A 20,900-nucleotide genomic window follows, 5' to 3' on the forward strand; every position below is an offset into this window, starting at 1 on the left:
CAGCACAAACGTTTGACACCACTTGAAGTAGACCTGGGGTAAAATTTGTAGTACTTTTTTAAAAGTATAAGCTGATTCACTAGTCCAGGCCACATATCTATAGAAAACCCAGCCCGCTGGCTCTGGACATTGTTTGGCAATTTACCACAATTATTCTCCCACCAAGATCTAATGGCCTGTAAGGATAAGTTAAAGCCAATGAATGACAGGCTGCCACCCATGGATAATATAGGTGGCTGTCAATCAGACTCTCTAAAGAAACTCAAGAAGAGATGAGAAACAAAGTCACTGACATCTATGAGTATGAAAAAGGTTCTAAAGCCATTTTACTCCAGTGAACCATGCTGTGAGCCATTATGCACCAATGGAGAGAACTTGGAACAGGGGTAAACCTAAGAAAGAGACTGGGTACAAATGGCATCCATTGGAGAGTTCAAGGTGAAAACCAGTGCCAGCCAAAAAGGGCACGTTTGGGAAGATATTCTGTGGATCCATGACACAAAGCTGAACTTGTTGCAAGATTTGTCGGTGGTAGTGTGGTGCTCTAGGGCTACTTTGCTGCTTCGGGACCTGGAAGACTTGCTGTAATACATGAAACCATGGATTCTGTTCTCTACAGGAGAATGTCCAGCTAGCATTTCATGCTCTGAAGCTTAAGTGCATTCAGGTTATGCAGCAGGACAATAATACGAAACAAACCAGTAAATGACAATCATAGTAAGTGCATAGGCATGAAGTGCTGTTTGAATGTGTGTGCGATTGAGTGGACGACACTCGTAGCAAGAGAGCGATCCCGTCTGCCATCCTGTTAATTAATGAGGTCACTTGGATCAAGATTTGAGTGAGAGTTGAATCCCCTAGGAAAGGATCTCAAGATTGTATTATAGATATCTGACAGCTGGTGTGGTAGGCCACCACAAATATTTCATCTTCAAAGACTGGAGAAAATAAAATAAACTATATGCCTAACAGTAAAATCGTGCTCACTCACCTAATTACTCTGGACCTTGTTAGTATTTATTCATCAATCTTTAATCTCACAGAAATTATTCAAGTAATAATACAGTCACTTTTATATTAACCCATAATGCAAAAATACACGAACAAAACATTCACCATTCAAAGATTGCTTGGATGGTTTTCCTTTCCAAACACGTGGAGCCAGAAGAAGAAAACTCTGGATGTCAAGCTTCAACCTAACCTGACGCTCCAGTCCGCCTGGTGGCGCAATGGTGCGGCTGGCTGGTACTAGGAATCGCAGAAGAAGAAAACCCACAGCTGCTAACTAAAACGGTCCTACCTTAACGGCAGGGATGTTACAGGTCACTTTGGTTGGTTGTTAAATTGTTACTGACAACATACTGTAAGTCGTTTATAGGATTTTGTTTGCGGCGTAGCAGCAGCTCATAGCAATGCTAACTTTATGTGCTAGCCTGGCTAGCAAACTGGAACCATGTTTTGTTGCCGTCATTGATTAGAAATCCCAAAGGAAACTACAGAGACATTATAATCTGTGGTTGTTCTGTTTTCAAATGTTTGTTAATATTGGTAGAAAAACATGATAGCATGGGATTCAAAGGAGTAAATACAAATTAGAGTTAGCTAACACCGTAGAAACGTTAGGTTTCTGTTGATTTTCTTCTGACGAACTGAAGTTACTCTGATTTAGTCCCTGCTGAGCTGTACCAGGCTGCTGCCAGATCCAGTGTAACAAACTATGGAAGTGCTTTGATAAAGGAAATGCAGATGGACCGACTGAAAAGGCCGTGATTACATGCGGATCTCTGGACCAGCTGCGTCAGCAATGTCTGCAATCCCCCTTCTGCGATGCACCATCAGGTAAAACTGTCCCAACACGTACGATCACTAGATTACGTGCGGGCTGGAGTATAATGACAGTTTTAAAACTGATTTTAAAAAGTCTAATATGTGCATTTTGAAGGCATATTAAGAAAAGTATCAAAATGACCGAGTTTGATTTTTGCTTTATCAGCAATGGACAGAAAATGTGACAGTCTTTCCTTTGATGTGTTCCTGCGGTACAGTACGGGTCGCAGTTTACGATCGTCTCGTAACCTGCACTCCAGACATCAGGCTGCTAAAGGCTTTTTGGGTTTCATTTTCCTTTGTTGGGATCGACACATCTGTAATAACTTACATTTAATGCAGTCTTTAATATAATTCAGTGCAAACATTTTGACATTAAAAGTAGGTTCTAAAATTTTATCTTGAAATTATTAACTTGCAAAGTCACATGATCATCCCGTTCACTTCCGTTTAAATATTTCATAAATCTATGAAATATGTAAATCAACGTTATTTTTCCAAACCTTTGTGATTATTTTACATCTTGTTTAACAGCTGTAGGTCAAAGGTCTCATTTTGGCCACAGAAAAGTTCCACTTTGCCTCGTTAGCCCAAACATGACAGAGTGATAGTTTTATCCTGCAGTCCTGGATAGCACAGCAAACGTTTTTCACAGTCAGTGAATTCAACAGGTTTAAGGGCAGTTAAAGACTCTACAATGTCAGATAATTCAAAGTGCTTTCATTATTATTTTTTATTATCATTATATTAGCGGAGTCGTCTCAAAAGCCAGCTAAAAGTTCCCAGTTGGGACTAAACCAGCTGATGTTAATTTGCAAGTTGCGGAGCTGCTTTCTGGTCACTGATAGAGTTCAGCTGCTGTCTCTACCTTCCATGCACGTGTTCAGTACTTCCCCCTGTGTCATTCTCTTATTACACATGACGTACCCTGTAAGAACGCATTGTTGACAAACAGCGCACTCAAAATAAATTTTTTTATTTATATAAAGGTGAGAATATTGTACTGATGTGTCACATAGAGAAGCTGGATGGGGGGTGTGAGCAGTGATGGTGACTGCTACACAATCTGGACACAGACACACACACCAGGGCGAAACAAGCAGAATGATGGTCACATGGTCATCTCTGGTCTCTACAGGTCGAGTAGCGCCCCCAGCATTCCCCAGCTGACTATCCCCCAGTAATGTTACTGGGGGATAGTCAGCTGGAATTCTGACAGTTCATTTGTTTTGTTTTCTTTTAATATCACTTAGAACTCTTTTGCTGTCAGTGCCTCATCGATCTGTCTGTCTGCTCAGGTACTGCTGTCCGACTCCATGCCATTACTGTTGGATCTCTGTCTTTTGTGATTTTGTGTGACTCTGGGTGGGTCTGTCCTTTGTTAAAGACATTACTCTCTTACCCTTAGTTTGCTGTGGCAGAGAGCTATCATGTGAAGCAGGGCTTCAACAAGACATATAAATATACCAGTCAAATGCAACACTGCTATAAAAAGAGCAAGACTTCATTTTGTCGCAGGTCAAAGTGGAATGAATGTGATTGGCTGAACAGCTGTTCATGCTGTGTTATCTGTACTTCCATCAGTGTAAAAGACCCAGCAGCAGATTAGAATGAAGTATAATAACACTAACACATGTAATAAATCACCAGATTAATACACTCATGTTCCCGTGACAATGCGGCGCACTGTTTGCTCTTCATTCAGTGATTTCAGTACAGCCGGCTGCTGCTCATAAAACATGTTCCCCCATCATATAAACACTTATTCTCTCAGCTGAGACTCGCTGCTGTTTAAAGGTTTGAGAGTAAAGGTTGGATATAAAAACATCAAACATGGGCTCAGTCGGCAGTTACAGTGTCTGTGTCCTGTTTCAAGACCATAAATGTACGATTGTTTTTAGCCAACATGAGAAATGTAAAGTTGTGTCTATGACTTTGTTACTGATGGCGAGCAGGGAAACAAAGACTTTATAGGCAGACGCATTATTTTCATCATCAGCACGTTTCAGTTTGTTTCACAGTTTTTCAGCAGTGCTGGAAAACTAACCGCACGGCTGATAAATGTCTGTCGTTTAGCTTCAAAGAGACATGAGGTGATGATGCGCAGTGTCCGTGGTTACCATGGTTACTGGATAAGCTGCTGATAAATTAAGCAGCTGTCACCGTGTTTATGTTTTCATTACAACTGTCTGACTCGGTTAACTGAAGTAAACTTGGATAACTTCTAGTTTAGGAGTATGTGTGTGTCCTCGGAAATCTGGACTCATGCGGACTTTCCAAGGACAAACAAGAAAGAACTGTACACCACTACACTGAAATAAATAGACTATTACTAAAATACACATGCTATATCATAAACTATCATATAAATCTGGAGGTGCTATTAACATGTGTAGTTATAAAGGACAACTTCCTGCCTTTAGTCTTATTGATGAGCAGCATTAGTTTTCTTCTAATGTCCAGAAGTCTGCATCGTGTGTTTCATAGTTTCTAACAAGCCTTTAAAGTTAAACGTAACATGACTGAAACACCAACATCTGCTTACTGAACAAAAACCCCACACAGATGTTAATGTGATTTTATTTTTATTTTAGTAAACTCTAAAAAAACAAAAATTGTAACAGACAGCTGGTGCTTAGAATACAGTTGATTAAATATAAATATTATTAACACAGGAGAATTCACCTGTTAGCCCGAATGTTTAACTGACTTACTTTATAAGTGAGCGCGTGGAGGAGAGCCTGTTTGTGTCAGATGACAGCTGGTTCACCGGACCGACGAGCTGGACTCAGAAACTGATGGAGAAGCATGGAAACTTCAGAGAGATGCCACACCTTTTGGAGACCTCATGTCATCTCACTTACTGGATTCCCTCATTTTAGAAGTGAGGAAATGTGAAGCTCAAATGTAAATGAAGAAGACTGTAATGTGGAGGTGGGGGGGGGGGGGGGGGGGGGGGGGGGTTCCCTCTTGCTGACATGCTGATAGATGTCAGGATTTTTGATCATGTTTTGAATCACAGTTATGTTTGTGGTGTGATGTGTAGTAAGCTGTTAGGTTGTAAATTAGAATAGTGCTGAACACATTTTGTGAACATGTACTGTACTTTGCTGGCTGATTGCGTGCCTCGGTGCAGCTGGTCTGTCAAGGAAAAGTTGTAGTGTTGGACTCCAGATTGTTGGTCCCGTGATTCGAAAAGGCTCTTTTCCACACAGTCCTCATTCAAATATTGCAGCTAACAGGGTGATTTTCCCGCCTCAGTGCAGCTAGCCAAACAGTAAGTAAGTTTTACACTGGTGGATTTTAACTTAGGTGTCTCAAATATTACATTTTAGTTCAAATTCAAGGTATTTATTTCTATGTCATGTTACTTTAGTACCTGTGTGACCGTCTCACAGACAAATATTAATATACTGTGACCACTAAAACTGTCTGAAAACTTTAGTTAGTTATATTTAAGGGCAGTATCCCAGAGTGACAGCTAAAAATAAACTAAAAAGACGCGATCCTTGTGTAGGTTTGTGGTCTAAGGAGCCTGGAAAGAAAAACATCTGGACTATTTAAGTGTCCTTGAAGCCGTTTAATGGTCAGCAGTCCCACATTTGTCCTCAAAAGGGTTGTGGACCACCTATTGGCTGTTACGCTGGGAAAATTGTGCAATATAATTTTCTTAAGATGTTAAAGATATCAGAGCATTGAACAGGCTGGTGTTTTGTGAAGAGGATCTAACAGGAGAGAGATGATAGAGACACATGACGTCCTTATAAAACACAGTTGAACTTTATGAATGGACAGCTTTTCACAGGTCTTTGGACTTTTTATTTAAAGGGACTGCATAGTTTTTTACTGAAACTGACACAATCCCACTTTGATTTGACTCAGAGTACAGACAGTGGACTCTGGTGTCAGCAGAACCACCTGCTGATCAACGCCGTGAAAACCAAGGAGTTGGTGGTGGATTTCCGGAGACGCAGACCCACCACACTGACACCGGTGAACATCCAGGGAGTGGACATTGAGATAGTGGACTCTTATAGGTACCTGGGTGTTCACCTGAATAATAAACTGGACTGGAGCCACAACACTGATGCTCTTTACAGGAAGGGTCAGAGCAGACGCTACCTGCTGAGGCGGCTGAGGTCATTTGGAGTACAGGGAGCGCTTTTAAAGACCATCTATGACTCTGTGGAGGCATCCGTCATTTTTTTTTTACAGTGTGGTATGTTGGAGCAGCAGTTTATCGGCAGCTGAGAGGAAGAGGTTGGATAACCACATCAGGAAGGCCAGCTCTGTTCTGGGATGCACCTGGACCCAGTGCAGGTGGTGGGAGACAGAAGGACTCTGGCCAAAATAACATCTCTGATGGACAGAGTCTCCCAGCTCATGCATGTAAATGCTGCTGAACTGCAGAGCTGCTTCAGTGACAGACTGCTGCATCCTCGATGCATGAAGGAGCGTTTCTGCAGGTCCTTCCTCCCTGCAGCTGTCAGGCTGTACAATCAGAACTGCTCCCAACAAACATAGATGTTTACATCAATGCTGTAACTTTCACTATTTTATCAACTGATTCACACTACAACATGGGTTTGCCTCTTATCTGTATCCATCCATCCATTTTCTTCCGCTTATCCGAGGCCGGGTCGCGGGGGCAGCAGCCCAAGCAGAGAAGCCCAGACCTCCCTCTCCCCAGCCACCTCCTCCAGCTTATCCGGGGGAATACCAAGGCGTTCCCAGGCCAGCCGAGAGATATAATCTCTCCAGCGTGTCCTGGGTCTGCCCCGGGGCCTCCTCCCGGTGGGACATGCCTGGAACACCTCACCCAGGAGGCGCCCAGGAGGCATCCTTGTCAGATGCCTGAACCACCTCAGCTGGCTCCTTTCGATGTGGAGCAGCAGCTGCTCTACTCTGAGCCCCTCCCAGATGGCTGAACTTCTCACCCTATCTCTAAGGGAGAGGCCAGCCACCCTTCGGAGGAAGCTCATTTCTGCCGCTTGTATCCGCGATCTCGTTCTTTCGGTCACTACCCACAGCTCGTGACCATAGGTGGGGGTAGGGGCGTAGATCGACCGGTAAATTGAGAGCTTCGCTTTTACACTCAGCTCCCTCTTCACCACAACAGACTGGTACAGTGCACTGCAGCCGCACCAATCCGTCTGTTGATCGCCCACTCCCTTCTTCCGTCACTCGTGAACAAGACCCTGAGATACTTTAACTCCTGCACTCGAGGCAGGAACTTGTTCCTGACCAGGAGTGGGCACTCCACCATTTTCTGGCTGAGGACCATGGCCTCAGATTTGGAGGTGCTGATTCTCATTCCCACCGCTTCACACTTGGCCGCATTCCACTGGGCCTGTCGGTACCTGTCAGCTGCCTCGGGAGTCCCACAGGCTAACCAGGCCAGATAGGACTCCTTCTTCAGCCTGGTGGCTCCCTTCACCTTTGGTGTCCACCATTTGGTTCGGGGATTACCACCACGACAGGCACCAACCACCTTGCATCCACAGCTCAGTGCAGCAGCTTCGGCAATGGAGATACTGAACATGGTCCACTCGGACAAATGCCCCCAGTCTCCCTCGGAGTGCCGTTGAAGCTCTGCCGGAGGTGTGCGTTGAAGATCTCGCAGACCGGGGGCTCTGCTAAACGTTCCCAGCACACCCTCACTGTACGTTTGGGCGTGTCAGGTCTGTCCAGTGTCCTCCCTCGCCACCTAATCCAAATCACCACCAACTCATATTTACTTTTATTTAATTCAATAACGGTACAGTACTCTGTTTTTGGTAACTATTGTCCATGATGTAAATATGTAAGAAAATGTTTCTGTTCGGTGTCCTGTTTGTTTGTATGTGTGTTTTTATTGCTGCTGTTACAACCAAATTTCCCCTTGTGAGACAATTAAAGGATTATTCTATTCTATTCTATTCTGATTAAAACAATTCTTAACTAAATATATTCTGGATAAAACAAAAGTATTATCAAAGTTGTCTGTGGTTCCCTTTATTTTTCCGTCCTCCCCTATCACATCCTGTCCTGCAGGATAAACATCAGTGAGTCTTTGTGTGACTCTCTGTATGCAGCTGTTAAAGTTTGTGTTGGAGATACTCGTTTCCTGTATTTGCAGAGGTATCTAGAAATAGTTTTAAACGTTCCCACCAGTCCCAGTCTGTTCTCGTCCTATTCTTCATCTCCCAGCTGATGCTGGTTCCTCTTCCTCCTCCTCTTCTTCACACACTGCTGAATTTGTCCTGGGGTGTCATTATGGGTGGAAAACCTCTGCCGTGTCACGCTGTGGATTTCTCAGTCTCTCCTGACTCTGGACACTTTGAAAAAGAAATCAGCCATGGCAGATAATAACAATAGCAGAAAACTCTGAGTTTTTTCTTGTGTGCACAGTGAAAGTGGACGACAGTATATACTCAGTTTGAACAAAAAGCCCATTGTTGCAGGCAGCTGCAGTTATGCCTATGTCAGCTTTGGAGAGCAGGGTTCAATGATGTAAAATAGTCTCTTTTCTGTAATGTCTGTCCTTTTCTCTGCAGGCTGCAGTGGAAGCATTTTGCCACACATGCTGTGCAACAGAGAGCTCTGTCAGGGGCAGAGGCTGTAAATGCTCTCAGGCCCTTTTATTTTGCAGTCCACCCAGACTTCTTCGGTAAATATCCCAAAGAACGGGTAGGTCTCATATCTGTCATGACATAAATCCAAATATGTGTTATTGGAAACATGTGATCGTAAAGTAACAGTTCGAAAACTTACTGCCAGGTTTACATGTGTGTGACGCCTTATAGGCACAACAAAGAAGAGGCAATCCATAGTGTACAGAATACTTATCATCTATGTGCTCTGGTATCCGTATACAATATAAAGTAATATGATGTGATATAAAATAATATTTAATGATAATAATCTGTGCACATACAACACTGTCAGACGTTTGTTGGGATGAGCTGCCATGATGTAAGTTCTGGTACCTCTGTGTTACAGGAGGTGAATGAAAACTCGCTAAAGAGGCTGAATGGCTATCTGGAAAACTTGCAGAAGCCCGGCTCACGTTCAGTTCAACCCATGAAGCTCACCTTTTATATAAGGAACACAAAGTACAGCAGTAAGGTGCAGCCAGAACTCATCAGCTCAGGTGCATTTCTTTTAAAATGCTCAAAGTACCAGTCAGGGTTTTTTGGGGGTTTTAACATAAAATTGCTCCTGTTTGCTTCTCAGGCTTCCGCTCCGTAAGTTTTACTTTGCACACAAATGATGTTTTGAGCACAGTGATGGATGTTTTGACGAGCTGCAGCCTGCCTGTGGAGCACATGAAGGGACTAACGGCGAGTAAAGCAGCAAGTAAAAGTCCCACTGAGACGGGGGAGCCTTTCTACAGAACCATCAAATGGGATAAAAGCTATTACACCTTCACTGGCTTCAAAGACCCCGAGCAGGAGCTGCAGCAGGCCCAGAGAGCCGAGCCTACGCTCAGGTAGGCTCGGCTCTCTGGTTGTGGTTGTCTCATCTCAACTGTAGGAAAGTGTTGAAACCTTCTAAACTCAAACACTGCTGTTTGTGATCAGTCACGGAGACACACTGCTGTGTTTGCTGTGGATTTTATTTCTATTCAGTAAATAGCAATAGGGCATGCTAAAGCTAATGTGTGCATACATGGTCACTTATATTTAAATGTAATAATGTGAAAGTACTTTATTTATAGTTCACACAGTTCTAGAGAGGGAGACGTCAGAGTAATGTGACATATATAACAACACAAAAATGTTTTGCAAAGATGGTGATGACAGATTTTCATAACTACAGCAATTATATTTAATGACTTGTACACGATCTTTTTTGCCAGTGTGTGGTTGAGAAACAACGAACCTGAAGCCTCAAAGAAACACAATGCGAGTCTTCCTCGGAGAGAAGAACTGAAGAGACTGAAGAGGGAGCTGTGTCGCAGATTTAATCTGACCGATATCAGGTACAGCCGTCTTTACTGTTTCAGAGGTTGCCCTGTCTGCTGTTCCTGAGGGCACAGAGGTCTTTATTCTGTGCACTGAACTGTAAGAAACTGTGTACATGTTACTGTTACTGAATGATGAGATCAGCTGTGTGGTGCAGATGGCAGCGCAGCTGGGGAGTCTCCCACAGGTACTGTCAGCTTCAAAGTCTGAGCCGCCTGTCTCACCAGAACCCCGAGGCTCTGATCAACCTGCAAGGTAAATAATCTCACTGAGAGGTTACAAGCAAGCTGCGTTCATTAGTAATACACACAGTAGCACAGATCTCTGAACTGTTGTCTGTCCATCAGGTAAAAAGGTTCATGGCTTTTACCACCGTCAGTCCTGTCACGTGCCTGTTATGTGTAATACAGTCCTTCACTCCAACACAGTCGATTTTTAATTAAGCCGTCAAAATGTGACTGAAATGGAGACTTTCAGCTTCACTTCAAGGGTTTAATAAAAGTACTGCATTCATTGTTGTAGGAATACCAGCCATCGTTATCTGTAGCACCTCCTGAAGCTCAAAAGTAATTGGACAAACTTGCATAAGTATGATAAGGTTTGTTTCAGTACTTGGATAAAGCATGATTTACTCTGTTTTCTTCTTTCAGATGCCTCAGGGCTCACAGGGTGCTATGATGATAGAATCTGATACAGATGACAAAGACAATACTTAACACCATTTTAAATACCATGGAGGAAATAGATTAAGAGGCTTATTTTATTTTATTTTTTCAAAGATTTAAACAGTACAAAAAATAACCTTGATAGCTAAATTAGTTTTAAGTTTTCTGATGTGCAAAAAATACAGCAACAAAACAGCAAAGTCTACAAAAGACAACCGATTTAAAATGTTCTTATGTAGTGCAAAAAACCCAAATACAACAGTGTGTTTAGGCTGAGTACTGATGGCTTGGTACCATTGTTTCTGTTAATGCTGTGTATTTTTCTCCTTTTTCTTTTTTTCTCTGTAGTGTTTTCAAATGTACAGTCGATTTCATTTATAGAGGTAACACACTGTGATCGAGGATCATATCACTGTAAATTAAATCTCTAAGCATCATCTTCTTTAAATACACAGACACACATACAATGATCAGGCGTAACATTTATGAGCGTCTGCTAACAGCCCATCGAGGGCTCTTAGATTGCTGTAGGTAGCCACGCTTTGCTTTGCAAACCCTCGGCCCTCTCGATGAGCTTCATGACCAAATTTATGCACCTGCCTAATTTAGTTTCAGTAATATTGCACACTTTCTGTAAATCCTATAAACTTCATTTCACTTCTTAAATGTCATTGTGTTCGTCTGCTATATGATATATTTACATGAAATTGCTGATCCAAACAGCCAATGATTATTGAAGAAAAATCATGAAAATTATCAGGGGTGCCCAAACTTTTGCATACCACCGTAGACGTGTGAGGGGAGAGCAAGAACTTTGTGAGTCACTGAGTCGGTTTTTATCTGAAAAGGCAACCCTACCCATATGGAAAAGAAATAGAAAAAAACTTCTAAAAGACTTGCATCAGATGTGGCCTACTTCATGAGTAAATCATATCAGGCTTCTATGATTTACTCATGAAAGTGGCCACTTTCTCATCACTTTCATATATTGTTTTAGTATCCAAAACATACAAGTTTCATTATATAATTTTTCAAGGGATCTTATATCTGTTTTCACTCTTGTATGCTTTTCATACAAGTTTCACACAAGACAGATACAAACTTTATAAGATTTATAGATCTTTTCCATGTGGGCGGCTAGCAACAGTACATGTTTTAGAAGCATCATGAGATTTCCTGTGGCTTTAACAGCCATGCCCATTGTTAAAGCGTTTAAGCTAGCTGCCACACATCATTGTACAGAGTTGATCAGACCCTTCATGAGTGACAGCTTACCTGCTGGAGGGATCCTCTGCTGTGATTGGCTCTTATAATTTGGCTAGGTTGGTCAGACAGAGATGAGGTATAAACAGGAAGTGCAGTGTCCATTTACTTTTGAAGCTTTGAAAGTGGGCGACCATAGATAAAAATTGCTGTAATTACAAAATATTTATATTAACCATTAATATTAAACCTTTACATAAACCAAGCCTTTAAATTGAAGCTGAAAGTCTACACTTACGTGATATTTTGATTTGATTTATAATTTGGTTGTGTACAGAGGCAAAAGGACAACAACTGTGTAACTCTCCGTACATGTATGTAGTGCCGTGGAAATACCCTCAAAATCTTGAGATCCCTTAACCACAGGTAGAAAAAGCACCGCAGTGTTTCCATATTCTCTATGGTCTCTATCAGGTTCAGGTGATTCTAGCTATTGTGATGTACCCCACTGTTAGACCCCTACAGGCTGTACAACAGCAGCCTGACTGTCATTCGGTATGAAGATGAAATCCTTGGACCCATTGTTAGACCCTACGCTGGTGCAGTGCTTCTGGGTTCCTCCTGGTGCACAACAGGTCTCGGCCTCAGTGGTGAGAGTACGAAACACGTGCAGGAACTCAGTGATGTCCTGGTCCACATCTAGGAGGAGATCCACAGGACATCTCATTAGGAGCATGCCCTGACATTCAGGCATGTGTACAAGAACATAAGGGGGCAGAGTTGGACTAACCTTCCACCACATTGATTTTGAAGGTGTCTTTGAATTCAGCCTTCTGTAAGCAGCTCTCCTCGAAATCTGTGCACTTGGTAACTGACTGGGTTAAATGTAGCGGCTCTGAAAACTAGCCCCAAGGATCTGTTCATTTCTAAGAGTAGTGACCTATAAGAACCCTTTGAGTGATATTATAATAATATGCAGGTTTTTACTGGTTTTTACAGGTTTTACGAATGAAACGTTTCTCCCACTGAAAACATCCAGATGAACAGAGTCAAATACGTGAATTATCTAATTTACCTACTGTGAGCTAAGGCGGAGAAAACGGGCACATCGAGGCCTGAGTGGACTCTGTGTCACGTTGATAATAATCGTCTACCAGGAAAGCAGCATCTCACTTTGTTCTCAGTTTTCTTCCTGCTCTTCCTGGGCGTCACAGCGTCTGAGATGGCGTCTGGCCTCCCCCGTTGTGACATTGAATCAGCTGATCGTCAGCCCCCCCCCCCGTCACCATACTTCACCGTGGTTTAAAACAAAATGGAAACTTTAAAAGGACTTCCTTACATTTTCTTCTATTCTACGTTGTAGCTCCTAAGCTAGGGCAGGCCCGAAGGTTGGTGGTTCGATACCTGGCTGTTGATCCCAAGTTGCTCTCTGATGCATCCATCACAGTATGAATGTGTGTGAATGATTTTTTTTTCCAATGTGTTTTCTTTCTGTGTGAATGGGTGACTGACAGAAGTTGTATCAAGTGCTTTAGGTTTCCAAATAAAATAGCAAAGCTCTATATTAGAACCATTTTACTTTAACCTTATTTATCATTGATTCCATCACACATTAAATCGAACACGTTATACTTCATGCTTCATTCAGTTAATGCTGCTTTACTTCAGCAGTGTTTATCGTTACCTCACTCACATGAACTTTGGACTGGAGATCATTCACATGAGCGAAATAAATTGAACACACAGAGTCATGACATTTAGTTTTGCTTCCAACATGACCTCGTTTTGACTCACTACATTAGAACACTTTTCCTCACTTCTGCTTTCTATAACGCTGTTTGACCACCTCACCTAGGAGGTATCTCAGGGGGCTGAACCACCTCGACAGGCTCCATCTGCAGGAACAGCGACTCTTAGGCTGCGTTCACTCTGCAGGTCTTGATGCTCAATTCAGATTTTTTGATCAAATCTGATGTTTTTGTCTGCTCGTTCACACTACAAATAAAATGCGACAGCAAACGCGCTCTAGTGTGAACGCTCAAAGCGCCGCATGCACAAAAGAAGACGTCACACACAACACGCTCAGTTTAGACCCAGAGCAACAGTATGTGTGACTGATGGCCTTAATATAAAGACTTTACGTTTCCCAATTTTTGCTTTAAGTTATTCTGTTATTTACATAATGATGTAAATAACCTAATAATGATCCTTACTGCTGTTTTAGAGGAGCGCTGCTTCAAAGGATAGTTTCTGTCAGAATCTGCAGATTATACAGGACAAAGAAAATGTTCACGTTTCTCCAACGTTGTCTTCCCAACAGCTTCACTGGATGGCCAGGAAGCGTTCACGTCGTCTTCTCCGGCGCTGATATTTGGCGTCTGTCTTGTGTCAGTGACGTAAAAGACGGATTCAATGCGACCTGACCATCAAACAGCAGCCGCTTTCTGAAACATCAGATATGTATCGCATTCAGCACCACATACAAAGTGACCCAGATCAGATTTGAAAATATCAGATTTGTGCCGTTCACACTGTCACCATGATCAGATAGATGGTCGCAGAGGGTCAAAAACATCGGATTTGATGCGCTTTCACCTGCAGTGTGAACGCAGCCTCTCCAATGAGTGAGCTCCTCCCTCTGTCTGGAAGGCACAGCCCAGCCACTCTTCAAAGGAGACTCGTTTCTGACGCTTATGTCTTATATCAGCCTCGTTCTTTTAGAGCTTGTGACCGACGGTTGGAACTGTCTGTCAGTCTTGTGTTCCACTCATCCCTAACTCGGGAACAAGTTCCCCAACCTGAAGGGGAACAATTCAGGGGTTTCTTGGCTGGGCACATCTAGGAATAGCGACATGGTTCCCTCCTCCTGTGGGCTCACCATCCACAGGAGGGCCGTAGGGGTTTGGTGCTTACTTGATTGGGTGGCAGGCAGAGGACCTGGCCCTCCAGTCCACGGCCTCCAAAACTGGCTTGTGGTTTGTTAATCACTATATAACTTGTTTTAAAATGATACATGGTAAAGTCAGAGATTCTCTGAGGTTAGTGGCTTCTTAGTGTGTCACTCCATCCTCTCTCTCTCTCTCTCTCACACACACACACACACACACACACACACACACACACACACACACACACACACACACACACACACACACACACACACACACACACACAGCCGCCAAGGCCATCTTTGCCCGAACAGGCCGCTCTGTACGGAGTCTCAGTGAGGTCCTTTTTATCAGAATCATGTCATAGATTATATTTTCTTATTAGTTGTAATGGTCGAACTTATAACCGATTATCTTCTGATCAGTTTCTAAGCTGTTAAGCATGATTAACTTTGACCACAATCACATTTATATTATGATTCTGTGTTGAGCAAATACAACCATAACAACGGGCTGGAGACACGTTTCTTATCTTTCACATCCTGATCTGCCAGGGTCGAAACATCCTCCATCATTACTCATTCAGCATATCAGTAAGACTCTGATTAATATTTCTGGTTATTAGAGATGATTTACGGTATTAAAGAACATGTAAACTCTTGTTTTAGCACGATTATTTCAATCAAACACTGTTTTCACCAAACAAAGTCACGTCCTCCATCAGCGTGAGGTTTTCATATCGACCTCTGATGTGTTTTCAGACAGTGATCATATCCTAGAGACCTGTTTCTGTGGAAAGAGTGGGTATCTCATCATTTTGGGAGCATTGCCACTGCGTGTAGATGTGTAGAACAGTTTTCACGCACTCGTCTTCTTACCAGGACATACGGTCGTGTTTGCCGACCAGTCAGGGATGAATGCTTCTGGACACGTCATGCTGGGAACCATGGATGTTCATCATCAATGGACAAAAGTAATGCAGCTGTCGCTGTCCTGCTGGCATGTATAGTCTCTGTGCTGCCTTTCGTTTTCTGACCCCTGCTGTGTGCCTCCAGCTTTTTGAGCAGCTGCCTGGTTATCACAGCCTGCAGCAGCAGACACACTGGCTGAAGGAGAGGATCAGCCTCCTCCTGGGTGGAACCCAAGTGGTGCACATGGACAGACTGGGACCAGTTCAGCCCATAGCTGAGCACTACAGTTCCCTAAACACCTTCCACAAACGTCTCATGTCCCACCACCTTCGTCTGCACCCCAGGAGTCTGCAGGGCCTCACCATGTTGCTGGAAAAGTACGAAACCCTTTTAACCACTGACCATCACAAGCACGTGCAGTTTACTTAATGTTTGTGTCTCTTCCAGTGACCGCTCCAACCCCAGTCTTCATGAGATGGGACACTTCGTTATTCCCATCAAATGTGATCTTCCTACGCTACAGGTCTTCCTTCAGAACCAGTCCCCTGAAGCCCGACGGCGCATCCAACGCAAAAACCAGTGAGTGTGACGTAGTCTGTCTGTTTGCATGCTGTCTTTCTTTGGGGGGGTGGGAGGGGTCTTTTTATAGTTTATATCATATTTAGTATTTTTCCTCTCTTACAAGATGCTAGCATGTTTGCAGAAACAATTTCAAAAACTTTGTCAAGCAACAATCATAAATGATTTTGCTCCTGCCAGCAGTAATACGATTTACAGCTGGAACTCCATGAAGGCCGATTTATGGGGCAGCACGTACCCAGCACTGCCTCTGTGATAGAACCCCCCACACGCCTACATCCATGACTGCTTTATACAATGTGACCACCACACCTACAACTGCCCAAGTTTAACTAGACGGTGTTGATTGAAATTACTAGTTTTTATTTTTAGTCTATTCAGTCGCTGTGTTTACTGTTAGAATTTGAGATCTTCTTGTCAACTTGCTCAATCAATCAGAATCAGAATACTTTATTAATCCCGACGGGATACAGTTGCTCCAGTAAAGTAACATTAACAAAAACCAACTAGACTGTTTATCAACACAATATGTTAAGATCAGAGGATAGCACAATATATACAAGTCACCAAGTAATAAATGTCAAGAATATTAGAGTAGAAAGAGTGTGTGTAAAAAGGGTGTAACTATTGCAGTGTTCACAGTGTGTTGGATGGAGGAGTTGTACGGGGAGACGGCCACGGGCAGGAATGACTTCCTGTGTCGTTCAGTGGTGCATCATGGGTAATCTCAGTCTCTCACTGAGCGTGCTCGTTTGACTAGCCAGTACGCAGAGTCATCAGAAAACTTCTGAAGATGGAGGTCTCTGTGCAGTGGCTGAAGTCTGTGGTGTAGAGGGTGAAGAGGAAGGGGGAGAGGACAGTCCCCTGTGGTGCCCCTGTGTTGCTGATCACCTTGTCAGACACACACTGTGGGAGACGTACATATTGTCGTCTTCCTGTCAGGTAATCAACAATCCAGGACACCAGAGAATGAATATGTGACGGCAGTGATCGGTCACAGGTAACTGCTGAAGCAGCTCTCAGAGATCATTATAGGAACTTAATCATGGTAACACTAATACAAACGAATTCAACATCATGAGGACAAAACATACTTAGGCTGCGTTCACACTGCAGGCGAAAGCGCATCAAATCCGATGTTTTTGACCCTCTGCGACCATCTATCTGATCATGGTGACAGTGTGAACGGCACAAATCTGATATTTTCAAATCTGATCTGGGTCACTTTCATATGTGGTGCTGAATGCGATACATATCTGATGTTTTAGAAAGCGACTGCTGTTTGATGGTCAGGTCGCATTGAATCCGTCTTTTACGTCACTGACACAAGACAGACGCCAAATATCAGCGCCGGAGAAGACGACGTGAACGCTTCCTGGTCATCCAGTGAAACTGTTGGGAAGACAACGTTGGAGAAACGTGAACATTTTCTTTGTCCTGTATAATCTGCAGATTCTGACAGAAACTATCCTTTGAAGCAGCGCTCCTCTCTTAAACAGCAACAAGGATCATTATTAGGTTATTTACATCATTATGTAAATAACAGAGTAACTTAAAGCAAAAATTGGGAAACGTAAAGTCTTTATATTAAGGCCATCAGTCACACATACTGTTGCTCTGGGTCTAAACTGAGCGTGTTGTGTGTGACGTCTTCTTTTGTGCATGCGCTGCTTTGAGCGTTCACACTAGAGCGCGTTTGCTGTCGCATTTTATTTGTAGTGTGAACGAGCAGACAAAAAAATCAGATTTGATCAAAAAATCTGAATTGAGCATCAAGACCTGCAGAGTGAACGCAGCCTGAGAGTTTTGATATCTGGTGCTTATTAAGAATCCTGTTTGTCTGTATGTTGACTTTGTCACCTGCCTGTTTGTGTGCAGACTGCAGGCAGAGGAGGAGGCCGTGGTGAAGCTGTGTCTTGAGACTCTGTCTCTGAGGAGCTTGTCTAAGGAGCCCAGTGTCAGCCCTGCCCAGATGATTCAATGCTGTGAAAGACTGTTGGAGCAGCGCTCCCCCCACATGCAAGGCCTCCAGATCTGTGTTTCTCACTTCTACTCTGTCATGCAAGATGGAGACCTGTGTGTCCCCTGGGACTGGAAGAGCTGACCTCCAGATTTACACGTTTTTGTCGGTCCATGTGTGACAACTACTTTTAGACATTGATACTGTTGAGCAGAAAATAAGCACATTTACCAGGACATCACACAGACGTTTTTCTGCTAATGCTTTGTCAAGGAAATGTTCAGAGAACTTTAAGAGCACAAGTGAAGGATACCTGTACAGCCTGCAATGTTCACATGCGACCGGGCTACACTTCAAAGTGATGTGTGACAAACGTGTGACTTGTAGTGTAGACGTGGCTTAAAGCACAGAATTGTCAAAGTTGTAAGTATTTATTGCAATGAGTATGAAAAGTGATTTTTCACTTTGTAGAAATGTGAAGTCAGTGTGGAAAACGTTTCACAGGAGTCCAATAAAAACCTCTGTATATCCACCCTGCTTTTAATGTGCTGCTGATCCAACGCGTCAATCATCAGCAAGTGTGAAAGAAAAAGCTCTTCTCTGTTTAAAAAACCAAACGACAACAAAAACAACCAAATGTAGGTTTGTGAAATTGCATCTGGTCACACAGGACACACAAACCTGCAGGCCCTCGAGGCCTGCAGTTGGACACCCTGTCAGCACAGTGATGGACCTGGGCATCTGGTATTAGCTCACTCAGCAGGACGATGATCCCAAGACAAGAGCTAAGGTGTTGCAATGACTCAGAGAAAATGACTTGCTGATGAAGGTGGCTCTACAGGCTTGAATCATGGGGTGTGCAAACTTTTGTCTTTTGATTCAGTTAGGGTTAGCTTATTCGGTGACTCCAAACTGCCCACAGGTCTGAATGTGAGTGTGATTGGTTGAGTCTCTGTGTTAGCCCAGGTCAGATTGACAGCCTGAGCAGGGCTGTGATAGGCTCCAGTCCACCTGCAACCCTGATAGGTGGAGGAGAATGGATGGATAACCCTGATTCACTATAATGAGATAAACTGGGACCAGTCAAACCTTCTGTGCTGTGTGGTGCAGACAGAGGACTAAGTGGAACTGGGCGGCTTCTTCAGTGGATGGAGCTGTTGGGGGACTGTTGGGTGTTTCAGACGTGTGAAGCTATAAAGACGATGACTGGAGTCGCCGTACTCTCATCGTTCTAATTGAAATTGACCTTTATTCAAACAAAAAGATTTCACAGTGGAATTTTAATTCTGACTCGTATTTGACAAAAAACATTAGTTAACTCCTTAGAATTGGTGTTTCTTCATTGATTTCTCATAAAATTTGTCTTCTTGTCAAAATTACAAATAAATTCTGCTTCTGAACACAAACTGTTGAACCTTTATTGGACCCACTGAGCTGTACCTCATAGCACAGAACAAAATTAGGTAAATTCTTGAGTTTTGGAGCTGTGAAACTTTCCTTAGCAGCAATGTGACTATAAATGATCAACAATGATGAGGAGGAATTTGTGATGACATGGAGGGACCTCTGCAGGCAGGACAGGAATCTGAAAACCTCAGTTTTCCTCTTTGCACCCTTCGACAGGTGGGTGGCATAGCCACCGGGGCTGGGTATCGTCACTGGTTTCTAGAATCGATTCGATTTGAATCTGGGAAATTTTGCCTCAGACAGTCAGAAATATTATAATTCAGATCAGTAAAGGTGATTTTCCTGTTCTGGGACTTTATAAAAATATTCTGCAGTAGATCAAAACGAAAGAAAATCAGTAATCAACATATGAACATCACCTCTGACGTTACAGCGGTTTGATTAGAGAGTTTTGCATTTTGTATAATTTTTAAAAGTTTAAATTTGTTCAGAAGCCTGTTAAACGGCAGAAATTAGGCTTTCTTTTTGGAAGTAAGTAAAAGGAAAAAACAGCAGCCGACAGCCTGTAAACAACGTAGACTTGTGCGTAACAAGCAAGCGAATAATGAAGAAAGCCGATTTTTAGACGGGAAACTGTTGTTAGAGAGAGAGCTGTGCATGACGTGTGATTTTATCCTGGTGGAAGCAAAACAGTAAAAGTCAGAGAATCCATGACGATGTTTGTGTGAAGCGTAGTTTGGATCTTCTTTTGCTGCTGGTTCAGTCAATGTTGTTTGGAGAGAGATAAACTAACAGCTTCTGAATCAGCGCAAAAAGGGCGTGAACACAAAGCGCCGACCCGACCGTGTCCGTGGCGTCGGTGAGAAAGTCACAGCTCACTGATTCTGATCCGTCGGCGGGTCGAGCTTTGTGTTCACGTCTCTGTGCAGAGTCCGTGCTCCTGCTCTCATTTACTGTTTCAGCTGTTTGGTGGTTGTTGATATTTTGTGAGGTTTCACCTGAGATTCTGGTTTTTGGGCAAAATTCAATACATTTATATTAAAAAAATCAGGATTTTAATGAATCGATATCACGTTATCCAAGCGAGAATCGATTTTAATCGATGAATCGATTATCAAAACCCAGCCCTAATAGACACCCATGATTACTCAAGAATGAGGTGACATAGGATTTTAAAATTCATATCATCAGTGCAGCTATTAAAAGTTTAGGATGAGTTTAAATTCTGTTGACCCCAAGGTCAGAGGTCAAGTTTTCAGAAGAATTTTCAAATGTATTCTGTAGAAGCTTTTAACCATGAGGCTGAAGGGTGCTGGCAGCTGTTGGTTGGCTTGCATGGATCATTCAAAAATGAAAAAAGTCGTAAAGTGGAGCATGATCAATGAGGATTGTTTGTAGTTTGTACTTCATGACTGTAAAATAATATCAGTGTAGCATCTCCTCACAGTTTCACTTTGAAAGCATCTTCATTAATGTTGCCAGCTGGAAGGGATCTCAAAGCTGCTTTGTAGGTG

At 42.9% G+C, this 20,900-nt stretch overlaps 1 protein-coding gene across 5 annotated transcripts; it reads left to right on the forward strand.

Annotated features, from left to right (window-relative positions):
* The first annotated feature begins 1,190 nt into the window (after positions 1 to 1,190).
* Positions 1,191 to 18,511, forward strand: tcaim (T cell activation inhibitor, mitochondrial). 5 transcript variants are annotated; one of them, XM_026184480.1, is made up of 11 exons: positions 1,191 to 1,363; positions 1,670 to 1,839; positions 8,364 to 8,496; positions 8,809 to 8,959; positions 9,043 to 9,298; positions 9,668 to 9,790; positions 9,931 to 10,028; positions 15,411 to 15,502; positions 15,585 to 15,817; positions 15,888 to 16,019; positions 17,898 to 18,511. In XM_026184480.1, the coding sequence occupies exons 2-11, from the start codon at positions 1,775 to 1,777 to the stop codon at positions 18,121 to 18,123; spliced, it is 1,509 nt and encodes a 502-aa protein (XP_026040265.1). In that variant the 5' UTR covers positions 1,191 to 1,363; positions 1,670 to 1,774; the 3' UTR covers positions 18,124 to 18,511. The 5 variants fall into 5 exon arrangements, with proteins under 5 accessions (XP_026040265.1, XP_026040267.1, XP_026040268.1 ...); XM_026184482.1 differs by having other exon boundaries at positions 1,191 to 1,331; XM_026184483.1 differs by having other exon boundaries at positions 1,191 to 1,322.
* Positions 18,512 to 20,900: the final 2,389 nt, after the last annotated feature.

Source organism: Astatotilapia calliptera, chromosome 11 (assembly GCF_900246225.1).
Source record: "Astatotilapia calliptera chromosome 11, fAstCal1.2, whole genome shotgun sequence".
Taxonomy (NCBI): domain Eukaryota; kingdom Metazoa; phylum Chordata; class Actinopteri; order Cichliformes; family Cichlidae; genus Astatotilapia; species Astatotilapia calliptera.

Bases quoted from the DNA above. Each gene is read 5' to 3' on its own strand.
- tcaim (XM_026184479.1), top strand. From the start codon at position 1,775: ATGCGGATCTCTGGACCAGCTGCGTCAGCAATGTCTGCAATCCCCCTT. The intron at 1,840-8,363 runs GTAAAACTGTCC...TTTTCTCTGCAG, and splicing joins CTTCTGCGATGCACCATCAG to GCTGCAGTGGAAGCATTTTG. The intron at 9,299-9,667 runs GTAGGCTCGGCT...CTTTTTTGCCAG, and splicing joins AGAGCCGAGCCTACGCTCAG to TGTGTGGTTGAGAAACAACG.